At 55.5% G+C, this 21,333-nt stretch overlaps 1 protein-coding gene across 2 annotated transcripts in view; it reads right to left on the bottom strand.

The window, feature by feature from the left end:
- IGSF21 (immunoglobin superfamily member 21) overlaps positions 1–21,333 on the bottom strand; it is a 236,864-nt gene that overhangs the window by 121,395 nt on the left and 94,136 nt on the right. For both annotated transcript variants that reach the window (XM_045035175.1, XM_023258215.2), the window contains exon 2: positions 13,366–13,478. In XM_045035175.1, coding sequence (XP_044891110.1) covers positions 13,366–13,478 — 113 coding nt within the window. The remainder of the gene's footprint in view (positions 1–13,365; positions 13,479–21,333) is intronic.

The raw sequence follows: 21,333 nt of genomic DNA, 5'->3' as shown, positions 1-21,333 counted from the left end.
GACATCCTGTCTCTCCCAGCACAGGGTGAGCCAGGGACCTCACCCCTGTGGGGCGCCCGCGTCCCGCACAAAGGGATATTCATCGAGTAAACAGGGTCAAAGGGAGATGTTTCAACCACTTAAGGAAATAAGCAGTTTCTAACACCCTCAATTATTTTGGAAGCACCTGCTCACATATAATTAATGTGCCGATTCAAGTGATTATTATCGCCATTAAAGCGGGTCCCCCAAGCACCACTACTCAACACTTGTTTAGACACATCTGAATCCCTCCACTGCCTGCACGATAATCACAATCGTCAAGCTCAGATTTCATCTCTTGAACTAGAGTCTCCAATTCAGACTTCCTGCTCCTCTGGGCTGCCCATCTAACCTCACTAGCAGGGTTCCCGAGGGCTCTGCGCCACGGTTCGAAGAAGACCCCTCTTCCTCTGGACGGAGCCACCAAACACTTCCCCACAGTCGCCAAAGGGACCCGGGGCAGCCGCCCTGAGTGAGCGAAGAGCCCGGGTGCGGGCAGGTCCTGTCCCCTCCACCTGTCTGCTCCGTGTGTTGGTCTCCGGGTGGGGGAAGTGTGCTGCGGCCTCAGCCCTGCGGGTGGAAGCTGTTTTCCCTGGGGTCCTCCTCTTAGGTTGACGGCCACTGCACGGCTCTGCAGATGGGCCCCAGGCTGTGTCACCATGAGAACAGCCCCAGGCAGCCTGACCCGGACAGCGCCCACCCAGCCCACCCTCTCCGAGTGGCGGGGGTTCTGAGCTTCCCCAAAGGGGATCCAGACGGCCCCCGTCAGTCCCATGGACCAGCCCTGGCGCTGAGAGGGTCAGGCAGTAGGGGAAGTCAGACAAGCTGGTATACGAACCCGCTCCACCTTACCGTCTGGGAGGCCAGGGGCCAGTTACTTAACATCCCTGAGCCTCAGTGTCCTCAGCGCTAAAGTGGACAATAGTACCCACATCCAGTGGTTTCTATGGGCATTCAGTGAGGTGACTCTGAACGGCCCTCACACGCCTTGCCCTGTGCCACAGGGATGGCGTCAATGGTGATTAAGGGGGAGAGACAGGCTCCCCAGGCCACAGGGGTTCAGCCCTTCCGAGGGTCCAGCCCTCAGGTCACCTGTCACTCTGGGGAAGTCCCTCCCACCCAGCAGTATGGCATTTCTGCCTTCTGTGGAGCCTTCCAGAAGGCATTGCTCTTGGAGTCAGATGGCCGGGTTCGGAGCGTGACCGGCCGTTCTTCGGTGGCACAATGGCTACGCAGCCTAGCGTCAGGACCCCAGCTCCGAAATGAGAATGATGGTGCTCGGGCTGCAGGGTCCGTCCTGCCCTCCCCCAACGCTCCCTGAGTCTCTGAATGCCCGAAGATGCTTCGTTCACGGGAGCACTGGAAGGCGAGCCTGCAGAGGACGCAGGGGCCACAGCTTACGGTGACAGCAGGGATTCTGGTTTCCATCCTGAGAACAACAGGGATGCTTCCTTGATGTGTTTCAAGCAGGGGAACACGGACACGGGCGTGTCTTCAAAGGCCTTTGGCTGCAGAGTGGCCCTCTGGATCCGATCTTACCAATTTCCTTCAGGTTCTCGCCTCTTCTTGGCTCCTAGGGGTCTGCCATTTCGTCCCCTTTGAAGGTTCACTTAAGGGTGGGGGCACCCACACCAGTGTGATTCTCAGAACACCCACAATCCACGGCTCTCCTGGGGAATCTAGAACTTTCTGGAAAGCTGGCGTCCCACACTTGATGCGGATGCTCCATCCCTACCTCGTCATGATGTCACTGCTGGGCAGCTGGACTTGACACAGCATAGAATATTCCAGAGCTGGAGTGAACGGCACCCCCTGCTCTGTGCTCACTTGGGCCACAGGAAGCCCAGAAATCCTTTGTACTGCATTTCTGACCGGTGACCATTCTAACATTTGCTTAGACGCTTCCAGGCCTGGGGGACGCTCCCGTCCCCAAGACACCCCATCCAAAATTGATAAGCTCTTAACTGTGAGAAAATCTGTTAGCTCATCCACTAAGAGTTTACTTTTTGTCCCTCAGAGCCACATAAACTGTTCGTTCATTCATTCACTCACTCACTCACTCACTCACTCACTCACTCACTCATTTATTCACTGTCTAGGTTATGTGCTCAGACACAAAGACAAAGGACACTGGATCCTTACCAACAAGGGGTCCCATTCTGGGAGAAAGACATTCCACTATTATAATTAATCACCCCATTGAGAACTCTCGGCTAGCAGATGCCAGTCCTTTTGGGGGGCAGTTACCACAGTGTCCAAGCATTTATTTGACGACCTTTCATGTACTAGACATTGCCCTGCTTAGCTGCAAGCGTCATACAGACAAGGCTATGTTGTTCTTACTCGGCGCTCTATTCCCAGTGCTTGGCACAAGGTGTCCAAGAAATATCTGCCCCATCGGTGAACACATGAGTCCAGCGCGTTAAGTCACGAGGGAGGCTTCTCGGCATGTAGAGAGCATCACGAGACTCTAACTCAGCCTGGTCACGGTGACTGAATGGGGAAGCAGCTGGAAGGGGAAAACGGACTGGGGGGAGGGAGGTTGCTGGGAATGACCTTGTAGCTGACCTTCAAAGGCAAGTGGAGTTTGCCAGATGGCGCAGGCAGAGGGCAATGCAGCACGTGCATGGGCACGGCGGTGGGAAAGAGCGTCCGCACATTCCAGAAACTGCAAATGGGCCTTAAGATGGGAGCGCTGGGCCTTAGGATGGGAGCGATGGGAACTCGGTAGGAAGCAATGCTGTAGAAATCAGCTAACACAGCTTGAATCACGAAGGACCTAGTAGGCTGGGCCAGTGACCTTGAACGTGATCCTTAAGGTGATGGGACGCTCTCGTAAAGGGCGGGGTCAGAGGTGGGAGTGCAGTCACGTATGATCGTATGATCGGTGATCGGCTGTGCATTCTAGAAAAGTGCCGGGCTGTGCCTGTCTGCAACAGAGAGACTGTCTGATTGCCCACGGGTGTCTCTGAGTCCCCTGGTAAGAGGGCACAGTGGCCCTTCACACGAGCCTGACACGTCCAACTAGGAGATGGGCCGAGGAGGAGAAGGAAGGACTTGAAGGGGAGGAGGACCCCGGGCTGGTGTTCTCGGAAACATCCCTCATTTCAGTCACATTACTTTCTTTCAACGGCGGGTGGGAGCACAAGTTTACCTTTAATCCTTCTGTGACAAGTTAAGTCAGCCCCTTGTCACTTAAACCCAGCAGGGCTAAGTCACGCCAAGCCTGCTGGAAATCACACTCTGGGCCCAATATAGCACCCAGCGTCCACAGGCTCAGAGGCCCGACAGCAGCTCGGGGCCTCTCCGCCTCTGAGGAAGAGTGTCCCAGCCTCACCTTGAGAGCACCCCGAGCAAGAAATGCCAGCCTCTCCCCCCAGCCTAGGGTCCCCTGGGGGAAGGAGAGAGGCTGGTTGCAAGGCGGGGAAGGGGTAACACATTCTCTCCACATCTCACTTCGACCCTTTTATTTTACTGATGAAGATCCTGAGGCTCAGAGAGGGAAACTGGTTTTCTCAAGGTCACACAGCAGGATGTTTGGTCCCGGAATCCCCCTCTTTTCTCTTCTGTGCACTTGGTAAGCAGGGGCAAACGCCCCAGACCGAGCTAAGTCATCAAAATGTTCACCTTGGACCTGCCAGTCTACTGTATCTTCCATGTCCATCCAATGCGAGAGTTTATTCCTGGGGGGGGGGGGGAGGGGTCCAAGTGTGGCCCAGTAGAATGTCTTGTCATTTGGGGGTCCCTCTCGACACTGTGGGAGCCAAACGCCCTTATCAGTCTTGTATGAAAGTCTCCAGGCAGAGAACTCGGTCTCGTTGCCAGTATCAGAAACCTGGTCTTAATCCCCCAAAGAGGATGGGTTTCTCTGGTCAAAACACCTTCCCTTGTGCCAGGGAGAACAGCGATCTATTGCCAAGGCCAGCCTTTCCTTTCTTGCATCCTCATCTCCTTCTCCCACCCGAGGGCATCTGTGCACACGTCCAGGCTGACTGTCCTGTGGCGTCTGAGCTGAGCCCACCCGCCCGACGCCCTTCCCATATAAGCTTGACTACGTACAGCTCCCTCTTCCCGCCAGGTCCCCGGAAAGCTCGTGGATCACGGGCTCTTTGACGCACCCTTGGAGCCCCTTGGTCTCCTAGATCCACCCTGAGTGGCGGCCCTGATGACCCAAGGGTGGAGATACTGACGCCCTGCTCATTTACACTCACGAGCACCTAGACACCTGCTACTGTGGTCACAGGGGGATGGCACAGACCCCTTTGAGAATATTCAACCCCTTTCCTTCCCCCCCCCCCACCCAAAACGCACATCACATTTTAGGCACACTTTCTGGGGTTTCAAGTAGAAGCCCCAGAAGCTCATCTCCCTCCTCCGTAGGGTTCCAAAGATCCCACATAAGGACGCTGGCCCGGAATCGGCCAGCACCACAGCGCCTACTGGAGAAGCAGATAAATAAAACTCAGCAACAGACGCAAAGGCCGGATGAATAACTAAAATACCAAGTGACACCTCTCTAATGGAAGTGCCTACAAAATGCTATGGAACTTCGCAGGAGGATCTCTTAATTCTATCCTGGTAGGCGAGGTCAGAGGCCTCACGGAGGAAAGAATGAGTAAGGCTTGGCCAGGCGGAAAGAGAGGATTTAGTAAGCTAAGTGCAGCCCTATTTCCCTGCTCCGTGGGTGAAGGAAACTGGCTTGTCTGCAAGACATCTCCTTTGTTTCACACAAATCCCTGTGAGATGCTGGGGGGGACGGGGGGGGGGGAGGCGAGCAAGCCTATTGGCCAGAGGAGGAAACAGATCTTTACAACTTAATGAAGCTGGACCCGAAGCTCTCCCCTTGGGGGAAGCGGGTCCACCTCACCCTTTCTCTCTCCAGCCCAGAGTATCGCGCCCAGCACGGAGCAGAGCCTCAGGGAGGTTTTGTGAACGGCTTTCACCCCAAGGCCACTGAGTTAATCAGGAGGTAGAGCCGGGATCTCTCCCCCAAACGCCAAACACACCGCCGAGTTCCTCCAGGATCCCCCAAACATTCTGGGAGGAGAGCAAGTCTGGATTGCAAGGCTCGGCAAGTTTGGAATAGATAACGTAGCTGGTAGCTTATGAAAGACCTACAGACGGAGAGGGACCAGATAGAAGCAATTGTCTTCATGTTACTGCAAAGGTGTGTCCAGAAGGTCAAGGTCAAACCTCGAGGCATGCCACAGCTAGCCTCAGTGCTTCCTTCAGCCCACTCCCGGCAGGCTTCTGCCCCACTAACTCCAAGGAGACTGCCCGTTTCCAGGCTCCCCGTGGGCTCCATGTTGCAAATCCATGGTCATTTCTCTGTTCTTGTCCTAAGTCATCTTGCTGCAGCATGGGACACAGCTGGCTCTTCTCCCTTGGGATCTGGGACATCCACTCGCCTGGCTTTCTTCACATCTGGCCGGCTGCTCCTTCCAGCCTCTTCCCTAGTCTCCTTTTCTCTAAATTTTGAGCTCCCCAGGACCCAGCACTGTGTGCTCTTCTCTTGCCCGTCCCCCCTCCCCTTCTGCCTGTCATCTCACCCGGGCCCACCGTTCGTATCTGACGCCACCCGCCCCCCCCCCAAGTATAAATCTCCAGTCCTGACCTCAGTCCAGAACCCCAGACTTGTAGCCCCAGCGGCTGCTTGAACAACTCCAGCCCCACGTTAGGGGCACTTGTAACTTAACACAAGTGACAGAGAATCCCTTCCAGCCTTCTCCTCCCCTCCCGTCCTTCTGGCCTCAGGAAATAGCACCACTCCCCCCGCCCCAGCTGCTGGAGCCTGAAAGCCGGGAGTCACCCCAAATGCTCCTTGCCTCCCTCTCGTCAACACGTTAGCAAACCCACTAGATTCCACCGCAGTTTATGGAAGAACTCCATTCCTTCCCACCGTCTCCACTGCTGTCACCTCTGTAACAACCTCCGCATGGCCCCTCTGATTCCAGTCTTGCTCCCCTACGACCCATCCTCCACCCAGAAGTGACCTTTCAATAAAGTGAATCAGGTCCCGTTACTTTCCTGTTCCAAACCCTCCAAAGCCACCCTTGGAATTAACTCCAGACCCAGCGTCCTGGGGCACATGGCCTGGCGTCAGTGGTCCTGCCCGTCTATCTGTCACACCTCATCTCTTAACTCCCCACAACCGGCTGCATTCCAGCCCCTCGGTGGACTCGCTTTCTGTCCCTTGAACACGCGAAGCTTGTCACCAACGCATGTTCTCTTCTCTCTGCCTGGAATGTTCCACCTCCATCCCTTAGCAAGGCGGGTTCCTTGTTGCCTTGGAGGTCTCAGCTTAAATGAACCTTTTCCTGACCACCCAATCCCATTCTACCCCCGCCAGATGATTTTCATTATATGCACTGCCCTTATCATTACCTGCCGTTTTTCCTGTTCGTTTATCTTTTTACCTCCCCCTGCCTCTAAGCTAAACCACAGGCGTTCGGGATCTTGCTGCCCTGTTCCCTGATGCACGCCCAGTGCCTAAGACCATCCTGCTTAGTAACTACATGCTGAATTAGTGTCGAATGACTGAATGGGGCAGCTAGCTCCTATAAGAGTTTACCGTGCACCAGGACATGGTCCCTGGCTGGGCCAAGGGCATTACAAGATGCTAGAGTGGGCAACCCCTGCCCCTTTTAGAGCCAAGCCATCATTGAAGACCTGGGATTAGGGGCCGCAATAACTGCAATTCACACTCTTACCTCTAGGGGGAGCTTACGGTTTCTCCATCACTCCACCCCCAGAAGCCTGAGCTTTGGGGGAAAAGGGTCTGGGATAGATTCAACCTGTTCCTGAGGGTGGAATAAAAGGATTGCAATGGGACTAGACTTGGAAATGTGTTCTGACTTCCTCTTTATGGGTGATTAGAGTTGTTCTATAATCAGCTGTCCTTTGGCAGGCCCTCCTTCCACTTATGCAACAGGGGTGACGAGATAGGGCATGGGGCATTCTTCATCAGAGACAGCCTGTCCCTCTGGAAGGCCAGAGGCGAGGGAGGGGGGCCTAAACAAGGCAGTTCGGACCAGCTTGGCTCCGGCTCTGTGATGAACGTGTCTTGCTTTTCTTACTCCCTTCCTCGTCCAGATTCAGGAGCTGTAAGATCAGGTTGTGGGTCCAGGGCGGGAACAAGGAAGAGCCAGGTTGGCTCCAGGCCAGAGGGGCCCGAGGGGTGGTCCAGCCCACTCCTCCAGGACTTAGGTCCTCCTCTACCCATCACCAAGAGTGCACCTGCCTTCTTGCCCTTGCTGGTATCATTGGACTGTTATGTCCCCTTATGATCGTCACTTTCTATTTTGGTTTCGGACAACAAAACGCCGTCAAGGACTTACACTAGGAGAGAGCCAATGCCAGTAATACCCTTTTGAAATAACTCTTTGCTTCAGGGAGAGAAGAGCTAAGATCCATTGAAAGGGCTTAGCTATGTGATGACAATTTCCCAGAACTGAAATCCAGCGAGTTTGTCAGCATAACTGCACAGAAACCAAGAGTGTACCATTTTACATTGTCTCTGCCTGTCTGCCTGGGGACTGTAGGTGGTAGGATGGAATTCAAGGAATCCGATGATCCTTGGTGATCTTCTGAAAAGACCTGCCACCCTCACTTTATGACTTTCCTTCCTCGATCCCTTATCCCTTAAGCTACCAAGAGACATGGGAGGACAACGGCCACCATTGATTGAACAGGTGCCACAACAGAGCCAAGCCCTGGGCTTGTTTGGTTGTAGACATCATCTCATTGAAGCCTACAACGTAGGGGCTTGCATGCCCAATTCCACATGAGGTTTCTAGAACGCAGAAAGGTTAGGTCACTGCCCAGACACATACCCTGAACTCATATGCGCGTATCCTGACGCCTCAGCCCTCTATCTTCCTACCTTACCCTTCCCAGTCTCATGGTCCACAGCAGCCACACCCCTACCCCGGAGGCATGGAGCAAGGCCCCAGGGTGGGAGCTTGCCCCAGCCAGGTAGCATCATGGAGGAGGCATTCATACCACAAAGCAAACACCCAGGCACACGCTCCCCACAAGGTGACAGAAGTGAGATACGGGGTTCCTGAAAGCGGTGCGTTATCACTATTGACCAATCTCCTTCTCGATCTTGCTCCATGGCTCTCTTTTCTGTGGCCTTGTAACCTGGGCCCAGCGCAGCTCTTGGGAACAGATTGTGACAGAAAGGGACAAAACAAAGGAGAGATGATAAAAACTTGTGAAAGGCTAAGCTCCCATGATTCTCTGTGGCTGTTTAATGGATTTCTATGATCTAAACAGACCTTTGGCTTTGCCTGCTGGGCAGCTGACCTCCAACTAAATGAGTTTAGACAGTATTCCTTAATAAGAAATGTTCCTTTTTTCCCCACATCCACAAAGCCCCCTGAGCATACAATGACTCACACTCCCCTGCCAACAGATACCGTCGGCCGCACACATACGCCCACCTGAAACAGAAGTGGGCCACGTGGCACGGTCTATCAAAACGTGCACACGCCTTTGTATTCACAGCTCTATCACTTGTGCACGTAACAAACATTTACGGATACAGTGGGGGGAAAAGGCATGGCCTTTGCACTTGAGACGCTCGCAGTCCGGTGGACAGATGGGTGCTTTGGCACAGGGAGGTAAGAGCTGGGGTGTAGACCCGAAAAGAGGAATCATGGAGGAGGGAGCGTCTAGAACTTTCTGCAGAAGTCAGGGAAGGTGACATGAGCGGAGACGTGGTCTCCATGGACGGCCTTCAGTTTCCTCATCTGAAGAACAGGCACAACAACAGACCCGACCTCACAATGCCAGCGTGAAAATGAAATGTGGTCACGTATGCAGTGCCTGGCACATAGTGAAGACTCAATAAATATTATTGGCTAATAAGCCACTCAGATTAGAATTAGCAGCATTACTAAATGAGTCCCCAGTTATAGACGTAAATGGATAGAAATGATTAAGTAGAGGAAATTATCAATCATTTTTTTTCTGGAACCAAGTCCTGACTTTAGTACTAAGGTAGTTTGCTTTTTAGATGACAGCCCCCTACTGTCCAACTATGAAATCGCACCCCTGCTCTATTAGCCACTGAATATCTCTAGGGAAAAAAAGCATGAGCTGCAGAGACGGAGCCTGGGAAACTCAAATCTGGGAGAGGAAGCCATGAAAAAGTGGGGAAAGCATGAGGGGTTGGGGAGAAGGGCTGTGAGGCATCCTAACGTTGGACAGGGCTTTTATAGACAGCTAGGAAACCCAGTCAGGTGCCTGATGACCTTCGTGACACCTTCTCTTTGTTTTCAAAGAGGTCTTTTGAGAATGATGGTCCCTCTTCCCATCCCTCCAACCCTCCAACCATCCCTCCACAATCTAATGATGGCAGGTTACAGAACAAATAAAATTCATTTTTCTGAAATTCACTTTAGAGCAAGTTTGCCTGGAAAACTGGCCCCGTGAGCAGTGGCTTTTCCCTTGCCGGGAAAGCACAGTATATTCCAGAAGCCTCAGAAAAAACTGCAAATAGCCATAGTGGATATCCAATAGAACTTCCTGTGATGATGGGAATGTTCCATACCTGCTCTGTCCAGCATGGTAGCCACCAACTGCATGTGGCTAGTGAGCTCTTGAAATAGGGCTAGTCTGAATGAGGAAATGAATTTTTAATTTGATTTGATTTGATTTGAATTGAATTGAATTCAGATTGAATAGCCACCTGTGACTAGCCATGGCTGCCATATTGAATAGCCTGGGGATCTGATCACATATATTTTTTTGAATCTGTTCTATAGTTTCGGCATTTCCCCCCGGCTATGAACTGGGAAGATTATGGGGCATAGTGTCCAAGCTGCAGGCCCTGGCCCCCTCCTCCTATCCCCTGCCCCCACCCCATGCCTGAGACATCCACATGGCAAGATCTTCCCCAATGTCCAGCCAGAGATCTTGTGAACCCCAAGGGAGTGATCCCTTTTGCTTCAGGCAACGTCATCAGCTCTGCCAATCTACCCAAAGAATCCAACCCATTCATTCCATTTCCGAGAGCTCAGGATGATTCCATTGCTAAGATAATGTCTTTAGGACCAGAGGGGAGGCTGCTGGGCTTCACAGGTCTTGGGCCATTTTGTGCCCACTGGGCTGAGCGGGCAGTGGTGGCCTCATCACAATGCCCTGCTTTTCCCTTCTAAAGAGATTGGAGACACGGCCCTGGCTGGGCCTGTGTAATCTATTCATTTCCTTCCAAGCCGGGCTCTGTAAGCTCATTCACAGAGGATGGGCAAAGGAAGCTGGGGAAGCAAACAGACGTACAGAAAACAAACAACGCTGGGCAGCTCCCTGCTTGGTGGGGGGTGGGGGGCAGGAGCTGCCGGGAAATGGAGGTGGGAGAATAGAGATGTAGGGACTTGTCTGGAGGGGGGTGGATTCGGACTGGAGAAGGAGAGCGGGGCTCCCACTGCTGTTTCTTTCGCATCCTCCAGAAGCCCCACCCCGCATAAGGAGACTTGGCTTCTGCAGCCCCCGTCTTGGTAAGCTCTTATCTCTCTCCATTCAGCTGGCTCCCTGGGAAAAGAGGCGATCGGTGAGGGAAGGCCAGAGTGGCAACAGGCAGAGAGAACTGGAAGCATGGAGCCAGTTCCCTGGAGCTGTCCCCACCCACCCCACCCCACCCCCTTGCCCTGCCACTGGCCTCTGCCCCCGTCCTCACCATCACAGACAGGGCACGCGGGGCTCCCCTGGTCCCAAGGAGAGTTCCGAGTCAGCTGAGCCTGCTACCTCAATCCAGCTACAGAATCACAAGGGCCCAAACAGTTGGCTCCAGTGGGCAATTTGCATGCGATTTGCATACATCTGCATATACCCTCCCCACTCCAGAGGCACCGAGTCAAAGGATGTGAAATGAAGGAAAATAAATTCATTAGTGCAGCCTACCATAGCCCAGCACACAGGGCCCGCCACCGTAAGAGATGTAACTGATTCTTAAGGCAATCAACGTGATCGCAGTCTGGGGGGCGGGGTGGGGGGGGGGAGAGATGGGGGCGGTGGCGACGGGGGAGTCCCAGCATGGTGGGGGGGGGTGCAGAGACGGGAAGGGAAAGCCCGCGTCTCCCTCATCTTCAGAGAACATAGCGCGGAGCCACGTGGAAGCCTGCGCCCGATTTCCTACACCTGGCCCTGGCCTTCGTGCTGTCCCCACATCGGCAGCCACCTCTGCAGGCAGACTTTCACCACCGAGGCAGAAAAATTCCATTTCAAACAAGAGTGAGGATGGTTGCTTCGAGGGCTGGGGAGGCAATGAGGTGTCGTCCACTGGTATTTCCCTGTCTGCAAGCTCCCTCCCCCCTTCACCTCCGTTAAGCGGTCCCATTGGGTCTCCGCGTTTCTCTCCGCCAGCCGGGCGGGTCTTTCACGTCCCCTCATTCCGATCCCATCTACGGATGGTTGGGGGAGAGACAGTCCCATCGTTAGCAGTGAGCTGCAGTTAATTTAGCACAGTCCTTCTGCCAGGTGCTAATGAGATGCTGGCTGTGTGTGTCAGCCAAGCAGCTCCCATATCATGTAAATACGCCTCTTAGTGATTCAGTTCATGGCACTATTTAACATATGCCTTGACTTTCTCTAGGCCTGTTGATCTATCCGGGATGGAAATCTTATCTAAAGCTGGGACCCCCAGGGGTGTCGAGAGCATCAGGTTCACACCTGTGGGGCCCAGGCTGCCTGGAGAGCTTGGGGGGGGGGGCGGCTAGGGGCAATTTTAAGTGGGAGGGGCTACAACGTGACCTTGGAGAACAATGATCTTGGTTAAAAGGAACCCAAGGCAGAGTCAACAAAACAGCAGCGACCAGCAAGTGAGGAATCAAAGACCAAGACTGCAAGAAGGAAGAGCAAGGACAGGAGGGTCCCACCAAAGACTGGCGCGAGAGCAAGAAGGAGATTGAGGAGCGGAGTTCTGGGTCAGGGCATTGAATGGTGAGTGTGCCCCAGCGGGATCCTCGAACACAGGGTTTCCAAGCACCGCACCGTGTAAAGGGGCAAAGGAACCAGTTCTAGATGTGTGATTATCAAACTGCCCGTGCCACCTGCCCCCCTCGCCCCCCATCAGCTCTGTCCAGCCCCCACTCCATCAGCTCTGTCCAGAGCAGGTGCACTTGACCGTGTCATCTACTGGTCTCATCTGAGGAAAGGGCAATGCTGCAGACAGAGGTTAAAGAAGTGTGGCTTTAGATCGGGAGTTGGTGGACCACGGCCGGTGGACCCAATCAGCCTACAGCCTGTTTCTGTACAGCCCATGAACCGAGAATGTTTTTTTCTTTTTCTTTTTACCTCTCTTAATGGGTGACAGAAATAAAAAAGAAGAGTATTTTGTGACATATAAAAATTACATGAAATTCAAGTCTGAGTGTCCATGCATAAAGATTTCTTGGAACCCCGCCATGCCCTTCCATCGCCACGCTGTCTGTGGCTGTTTTCACACCAGCACAGCAGAGCCGAGTAGTTGTGACAGAGACCATACGGTCCCCAGAGAGGAAAATATTTACTATCTGGACCTCACCGAAAAGTGTTGCCAAAGCCTGTTTTAGATCACGGAAGGGGAGTTCTCTGCCTAACCTGCTCCCAAGATGGCGGTACTTTGCTCTGTGCAATCCTGAGTGTGGCATTGCAGGAACATCAATTCCCAGTGGACCTTCTCTGGAGCCCGGCCAGCCCTGACTCCCCAGTGGCCAGGGGACGCCGGGCTGGAATGCCCCGTCCAGACACGAGAAGGTTCCTATCGGTGGCTGGAAAGGCCAACACTTGTGCCCAACACCCAGAGCGGGTCCTTCTGTTGCCAGCAGCTGGGCCCTGGACCAGTGGGCTTCTCTGTGTCTCTAACGGCACCCCTTCTCAGACCCAGATCAGGTGCCAGTCACCAGGATAGTCCCATACGTAATTGAATTAGAAGGCAGACCGTCTCTGTAATTCGTTTTAAGAGGGCAGGATGCCATGCTGCTTTGGTCGTTCCTCCGCCAAGAGGATTACCCAAAGCCCCCAGCCTGAAATCCCAACGTCCGACGTTTCTTGGTTGTTACACAGCAGTGTTCTTACTAACTCAAACTTGGTACTGCTGGGGTCTCCTGAGCAAAGGGGCAAATTAGGGACACAAAGGAGACCAGACCTAGATAGTTCCTGAGGACAAAAGAGAAGGCTGAACAAAGTGGTCTTGCAGGAGGGTTCGGGCAGAGGATGGGAGCCTGGCAGAGGGCACAGGACGACACGGGGCTGCGTTAGGACTGAGGACATGGCCAAGCCTGCAAGCGTCTCCAGAGGGGCTCTGGGGACTCTACCTTCAGTCCTGGCGGTGGTATAGTGGGGACAACTGTGATCACTTACCCGGTACCACACGATCTCACGCATGCGACCATCTGTCTTGAAGTTACACTTCAAGGTCACGGCATCACCAGCCACCACGGGTGGGAGAGGTTCAATGTTGACAGTCAGGTAGCCTACAGGAAAAAGAAGAAAGGGGAGGTGAGGGCATGGGAGGATTGGAAGGGCTGGGCTGACCGGGGAGGGGGGGAGGGAGCTGACCCGTCTGCAGGGGTGCTGTTCACACTGGAGCCTGTGTGATCGGTACCCGCCCGGCCTGAATGGAGGTCATTGCTCTCTTCTTTGTCATTGGTGTCTCCGTCCTGAGAGCCTGTGGATCCCTCTAGTCCTGAAACACTTCTTGGGATCAATTTTCCCTTGAAAGTAGGACCTGCCGGCAGCTGGAGGTAATGCCTCAATGGACTTCTACAAGATGCCCGGAGAAAAGGTCCTGCGGTCAACCACTATACCTCTTTCCCCCCTTTTGCAGGGTCTTGATATGCATTAGCCAGTTAAGTCTCATGGGAAACAAGCCCGCCGAGAAGCATCTAACCCAGCATTTCCAAATCTACTTGACTACGTGTCTCTTAGCCATCCCTGAAGTCCTCAGCCTCCTGTGCAGTCAGGGTTCCATGGAACCCACATTGGGACATGGTGCCCGAGGTGCCCGGATCCCTCCATTCCCAGCCTTCGAACCAAATCACTCCTGATGAAAGGGGAAGAGCTCCCTGAGGAACTTCTGTTTGCTTCCTGAACCCCCAAACCTCCCCCACCCCCCGCCAAATCTCCCATCTCACACACTTTGCCATCCAAGGGGAGAGTTAGTACCCCCTGGAGGCCATGGTGGGGAGGGGTGGTTATGAGCTGACCACCCTGGGAAGGAGTCCAATCCTCTGCAAGCACCAGGTGATGCGTCTCGCCCACCAGCTGCCCCTGGAGCCCCAGAAGCTAGGACTCTTAACCTGGTAGCCACACCCTGGGGAACACTCCTGTCTCCACACCAATGTCCGGCTCGGGGAGACCTCTGACCCTCTCCGCTGCCTCCCAGAGCCCCATCCCCAAGGGCCAAGCCCCATTCCAGCTCGCCAGGGGGCCTCATTCTCAGGCCGATCGCCCTGGCCCCTCTGATTGGCTTCCCGCCTGCTGATGTCCCGCCATTGATCTAATGGATCAATCCAGTCCAATTGTCTTAATGAGAAAACTAGCCAGGATGGGTTCAGGGATTTCAATTGTGCAGGCAACCTGAGCGGATCGAGCCCAGGGACCTGACCCCTGCCTGCAGCTTAATGGTTACAACACTCCCGGGGGGCCGGGGGGGGCGGGGGGGGGCGGGAAGAAATAAGAATCGACCTCCGCAGGATCGATGGGGAAACCGGAGTCAGAATTGACCTGCGTGGCACCAGGCGTCAGGTCCCAATGGCCAGGGTGAGGAGTAAGGCAGGAGGCTCACCTCTAGGTAGCCTCAACCTCAGGCTGGAGGTCAGGCTCCCAGGAAGCCCCACGGAGCTTGCGTGGTCCTTGCGAGCAGTGCCTGGAACCAACTGGAAGGATCAATGTCCCTCCCTCCTTTCCTCATTCATTCAGCCCCAAAGTTTGCTCCCACTTGCTCTGAGCAGGACCGTGATCCAGGAAGCAGGGTGGTTCTAGCAGTGCCCTGTCCTCTAGGCGCGCACAGTTTGGGGACAGTTTCGCAACACGGTCACACTCAGTGGGTGGGTGACAGTGGGGGCTGTGAAAGGAGGGGGAAGGAAGCCTTCCCGGCCTGGGCAATCGGGGAAGTCCCCTAGCCCAGCTGGGTCCCAAACCACGACAAACAAGGAGGCTGCCCTCAGGAGGCGGAAGGCCCACGACAGAGAGGACTCTGGGCAAGCTGATCCCGAGCAGGAAATAATAACGGGTCACATTTCCACAGCGCCTACTCTGAGACAGGCTCCAGGCTAAGTGCACAACACGCCTTCACTCAACGGGCTGTCGTGGAATTCCCAGGAGAGAAGAGCCCGCATTCCTCCCGCTTTCCGAAGGGAAACAGAGAGGCAAAGTAACCTACCGAGATCCCGCAGCTCTAAGCGACAGAGCTGGGACTCAAGCCCCACCGTCTGCTCCATTCTGACCGCCATACTATCCACACAGCCTCTCTAATGATGAGGAAGGAGAGGAAAGGGTCGGCAGACCCTTCCCACCCAGCACAGGGGAGGAGTGGGAGATGCTGCTAGGGGGCCGAGACAGGAGTCTAGGACCCGATCCTGTCCGCTGATCGCTCCCTGGCCGGGGCCGACCCCTGGGCTCACCTTTCCAGCGTGGCTGCCCTCCTTGGGGGGGCTCTCACCTTTGAAACGACGAGCCAGATGGCTGGGGAGTTCAAGAGCAGAGAAGGGCCCCCCCTCCCACCGCAAGGAGGTGGGAAGGACACGTTCTCGGATGGGTGAATCTCGCAGCCGGCCTGGGGTGAGTGCAGATGGTGTGTGCGTGTGAGGCAGGCCAGGGCGGGATACAGGTGCCAGCTTGCAGGGTCGCCATTTGGTGCCAAGCCCCGGCGGAATTACAGGTGTGAATCGGTGGGGATGGAGGGGAACACGTGAAGCTCGGCTAACCAGGTGTCGTGTGACAGGCACACGGCGAGGTATAGCCGGTGTCCGGGGCAACAGGGCTCAGGGGCGTGCAGGGTGAGAGCAGGGAAGAGCCCTCTGCACAGCAGCGGGGGAAGGGGGTGGGGGGGGTGGGACTCCCAAAGAGGAGATTTCGAAGGGGGGCACCTGGGTCCGGGGGGGGGGTTCTGACACCTTAAGACAGCATTTCGCAGGGCGTGTAGACAACAGGGAGCTTCTGATAAATGTTTCAGGCAACAGGATTTCTATTCCCGGCACTGCGTTAAAACAAAATGGAGCACCCTTCTCTCCTTCAGAGCCTTTCTCTTTTCCCTTCTTGCGTCTTGCCTTCATTCGTGAAAAAGAAAAGAAACTGGGAATCTGTTCCGTACCAGGCACCGCTCCGGGCCCTAGAGATACAGTGCGGAGAAGAGACAAGCCCTGCCCTCCAGGAGCTGAGGCTACCGCAAAGGAGGCTACAAAGAAGGGAACGAGGGGAAGGAAATACGGGCGGTGCTGATAAATGCCATGAATCAAGGTAAACCAGGGTAAAGAGGCCCCAGGGAACAGAGAGCGGGGCAGGGGCCCCTCTGGACAGGGTGGCCCCAGGAGGCCTCTCGGATGGGATCCAAAATAAAGGCAAGTGTGAGCCATGCAGGTCTCTAGGGGGAAAGCATTCCGGATGGAGAACGCCGCGTGGGCAAAGGGCCTGAAGCTGGAGTGCGCTCAGGGTGTTCACTCAAGGTGGGCCCGGGTAGGAAATCTGTTCATAACGTTGTATCCCCGGGAGCCCATCTTTGATTCAGCACCTTGCAAGACTAGAACCGGGGTAGGGGCCGAGGGGAGACAAGTGAGACAGATGGCTAGGGAGGCACTCACTCCCCTTCTCCGCAGCCCCCGAGTCACGCCTGCCTCCCCTCCTCCTGGCCTTGGCCTTGCTAGAGCCCTTTGCAACAAACGCCAGGAACAGGTCTCTAACCGGAAGCGGAAGGGACTGTGGCTCCCATTCCCCAAGACCCCCTGCTCGGAGGGCGGGGGCGGGTGACAGCGCCGAGCCTAGCCACCCTGGGGCTCCGGCCACCGCGCAGGGACTACAATCTCCCTGCGCCCGTGGCGCTTTCTGGCCCCCATTCAGCTCTAGCAACAACCTGTGCAACATAAGATGCCGCGCTGGCTGCGTGTGTCACGCTGGAGTGTAATTGTCTGTTTGCACATCTGCCTCTCCTTCTGGAATGCGAGCTCCATTAATATCAGTAGAGTATTAAAATGAGATCTGACAAGTGCTGCTTTTGGAGCTTTCTTACGAGCAGGTGGGGACGATCCCGCCACGGCCCCGGGGGGATTTCTCTGTCGTAAAGAAGGAACTGAGGTTCCGGGTTGGTGGGGCGGGGGCGGGGCGGGGGCGGGGACAGGGTGGGGGTGGGGGTGGGGGGCGGGTAGGGCCTTGTCCAATGACACCACCACCTAAGCAGAAAAAGCTGGGACCCTGATCTGCCCCCTTTGGAGGCCAGTCTCTTACCCCTGCCTCCTGGGGCTACCCGGAGCGGAGTCGCGTGACCTGCTGAGGTCACGTGGGGTTTCGGGGAGGGTAGCCCCGATTCGCCACTCCATTGACTGTGTCTTCACAGAGGCCTGGCTCTCAGATGGGGCGGGACGGCCAATGCAGGGGCCAAAAGGGCACACGGGGAACCCAACGTGGAGCGGCGGAAACTGCGAACGGGTTGGCCTGGGTTTGGGATCAGGGAAGCTGGGCGGAGGGGACGGCCCATTCCCTCCAAGGCTTGCCATCGGAGCCTCATAACGAGCTGCAGGCTCCCAGATGGTTCCTGTCCAAGGCCAGGACGAGCCCTCAGGTGACTGTGGGCTCTAAGCCTCAGGTCTGGAGGGAGGGTCGCTAGCTAGGCAGGGAGGGAGAGCCAGGTGACAAGGCAATTTTCTGACACCTGTACCAGGAGAGGACCGGGTCAGTGCCGATCAGCACCTGCACCACAGGTGAGAACTCACCTTCCCAGACACAGGCACACACAGGAGGGTTCATGGTCAAGGAGGTTTTGGCAAAAGGAAAGCACAGAAGATCTCCTTTAGATCCGGCTAGCATCTCTCCGCTTGCTGTTCCACAAGATTCCATCGCCTTCCGAATGCCTTACATTGGTTCTTTGTCTGAAAGTTCCTCCCTCACTTTCCTTGCTTCTCCCGCCCACACGCCTCCAACAAGGTTGAAGTCAGTTATCCAGTTCAAGTTTCTTGCCCTACCGCTCAGTAGTGACCCGGGCAAGTTATGTGGCCCCCACAGGACTCAGTTTCCCCATGTGTAATGTGGAGATGGGAATCATCACAGGGTTCTAGGGCTTTGTTCACCACCCACAGCCCACCTAGGGCGGGTGCCCCCCGACAGGGTGAGGTGACACCATGCTTCTTGGCCTCCCGGACCATCATTCCTTCTCACCTCCCACTGTCTGGCTGAAGAAAGATGGTCCCGGACAGAGGTGGGAAGAGCGGGGTCTGATATCTGGAAGTTGGTCAAGGAGTAAAGGATTTAGAGATGACCGGGGATCCGGAGCCAGGAGACCCACATGGCACCCTTCTCCCGAGGCGGAGGACAGAAAAGCAAAGAGAAGAGATCTGCGAAGGCCCCCTACTGCCAGGACCCCTCCTCCCCACCTCCCCACCTCACCCCTGCCGCCACGGCCCCAATCGGGCTGGTGGGAAGGGAAGGCTGAGCAGGCAGGGGTCAGGGGAGAGGGGCTCATCCACCAGCCAGGAGGCAGGGAGCACAGTCAAAAGAGCCTAAAAGACCTGAGTTCTGGTCTCCACTGTGCTGCCCACCAGCTCTGCGACCTCAGGCAGGCTGTCCCTCTGTCTGTACCTCAGTTTCCTCGTCTGCAAACTGAGGGATGAACTGGATCTTGGAGGCCTTCCAGCTCCAATCAACCCCAAGTTGGATGTTAACCGAGCCCAAATCTTGCCACCTTGGTTCCTGGTACAACTCAACACCATTTCACCGAGAAGTGAATCCGTAAATTAATCCGCCACCGGCTAAAGACGGAGCTCTGTCTTTCTCGGCGTTAAATTTGCCACCCATCAGACCTTTGCGTGAGAGCCCCCGAGCACAGTATCAGGAAGCAGGATCAGGAGGGGAGCCGGATTCATCCTAACTAAGCAGTTCATTATCCCGAATGCGGCCATCACTCTCCCCCTCTATCTCTGACATCATTTATACCGCTCCTGTTAAGATACGTTTAGCAAAATCACAGGCCATGTGTAGGCACCAGGCGTCCTCCCCAACGAGGCGATGACGAATAGCTCCTGCGTCCGGTAACTCGCCTTGTGATATCCCAGCGTCCCTCCTCTCCCCTTTCCCAGCTCAGAGGGGACGCTTCCAGAAGGCCGGCTCGCGTCTGGCCCCCTGGAAGGGGTGCAGGCCTGCCTTGATGCAGCGGAAAGAGACAGAAGTTATATCAGGGTGACCTATGTGGATGTTTCAGTCTGCCCAGGTCGAGAACTTTCCTGGGACGAGGGCTTTTAGCACCAAACCACAAAGTCCCTGGGAAACCAAAACAAGGTGGTCACGGGAGTTATAATTCCACCATGGCCCATGGCTGGCCTGGTGCAGCGCTTAAACCTCTCCCTACCTAGTTCAACAGCGAGGGCGACCATACCTCCCTTGACCAACTCGAGGACTGGCAGAGTAAAGGCTAACTCGTCCCTGGTGCTCGACCCCATAGGGGTTCAGCAGACATTGGTGGTTAACGGAGTAGCGTGAGGTCGGGGTCTGGCTTGGACTTCCTGCATCCATTCATGCCCTTCTAGCATCCTCCACCAGCAGCCAGTCTGCTTTCTCTAGAAGGCATGCCTCTGGCCTTCTTAGGGACCTCAGAGCTTCGAATTGGCACATAGGAAATGTTGCAGACCCTCTCGGGGACATCTGGCACACGCCTAGTTCAAAATCCCCGTCCAGGCCCCTCTGCATTCTGTTCTTCCTCAAGAGCAGCCCCGTCCCTCACTGCTGAGTCCTAGCACAGATGGTCCCCTCTGTCCTGAGCCCTCGCTCTTGGCTTGGGAAATTGCTACCCATCTTTCCAGGATTAATGGAAATCTCACCTCCTCGGGAAATCTTTTCCTGACGCCCCAGGCTGTCACAGTCCCCAAAACACCCCTTGTCCCCTACCGCTTAGATCACGGAACAGGACTCGTGACGGTGTAGTTGGTGAATGGTCACCACGACGTGAGGCCACGGGCTGTAACCAGGTGCCGTGTTACCTATGTGCCTGGAGCAGTGCCTCCGTAGGAGTCTCTGTTGGGTGAAGGAACAGATTAATTCTGGCCCATGCCCTGGACTGTTCCATACAGTGGGTGCTGTGTCCAGGAGGGCTCTTGAGCCAGCATCTCCTCCCGGTGGCCCTGTGTGACACAGCCTGGGCCAGGTTGTGTCACCTAGCTTCAGGTGCCTTCTGCACCTGCCTCTCTGGCCACATTTGCCCAGACAGGCACTGGTGCCGCCTTAGAGTACCCAGGGGCCTCTCATGGAGGTCAGGCAGGAGGACTCTGTCCAACAGAAGAAATGAGCCCTGGGCGGTGAGTGGCCACCCCATCGGTCACGGGAGGATGTAAGGCAGACCAGCCGAGTCAGCAGGCCGCACAGTGGGTACAGCCAAGAGCACAGGCAGCACGAGCCGTGGAGAGGCAGCAGGATCCATGCGTAACGGCCCTTGCTGAACCGCCATCCGGCAGGACCCCAGAGCAGCAAGTAGCGTGCGTCCACTTGAGGGGGGGACGGCCAGAAGTAGCAGGCTCACTGTTAGGGGACAGCGTGACTGGTGCATTCTGAACAGCGTCCCACTCCTCCTGGGGGCACTGTGCTGAGCTGGTGTCCCGTGTCCCTTCCTGCCAGCAGAGGTGACCGGGCACCTTGCAGCAGGTGGGTTAGGAACTCCGAACCTAGGGTCCTGCGTTACCGCCTCACGCACCCTTGGATGTCCGCAGGCACCTCAAACGAACCAAACGGAAGTGATGCTTCCCCCTACTTTTCCTTGGCTCAGGCAAGGCCTGCATTCTCTACAAAATGCATCCAGAATCCAACTCCCTCACCCCTCCGCTGCCACCCCCTGGGCCCAGTCACCATAATTTGTTGCTGGTCTACTACAATGCCTCCCAACTGGGATCCTTGCTCCCACCTCTGCCCTCTCTGATTTCATCTCCCCTCACTCTCTCCCTCATTCCTCCACCCCCCCGCACAATGACCTCTGCCCGCCCCTCAATACTCCAAGCATATCCCCACCTCAGGGCCTTTGCACTTGCCGGTCCCGCCTCCCCAAACAATCTTTCCCCAGGCACCCACGTGGCTCAATCCCTCCATTCTGCTCTTTGGAGAGGCCCTTCCCAGCTCTCTTATATAAAATCGTATCCC

The sequence above is a fragment of the Felis catus genome, chromosome C1 (genome assembly GCF_018350175.1).
Source record: "Felis catus isolate Fca126 chromosome C1, F.catus_Fca126_mat1.0, whole genome shotgun sequence".
In the NCBI taxonomy this organism is placed as follows: domain Eukaryota; kingdom Metazoa; phylum Chordata; class Mammalia; order Carnivora; family Felidae; genus Felis; species Felis catus.
This window is presented reverse-complemented; position numbering and strand designations above follow the sequence as displayed.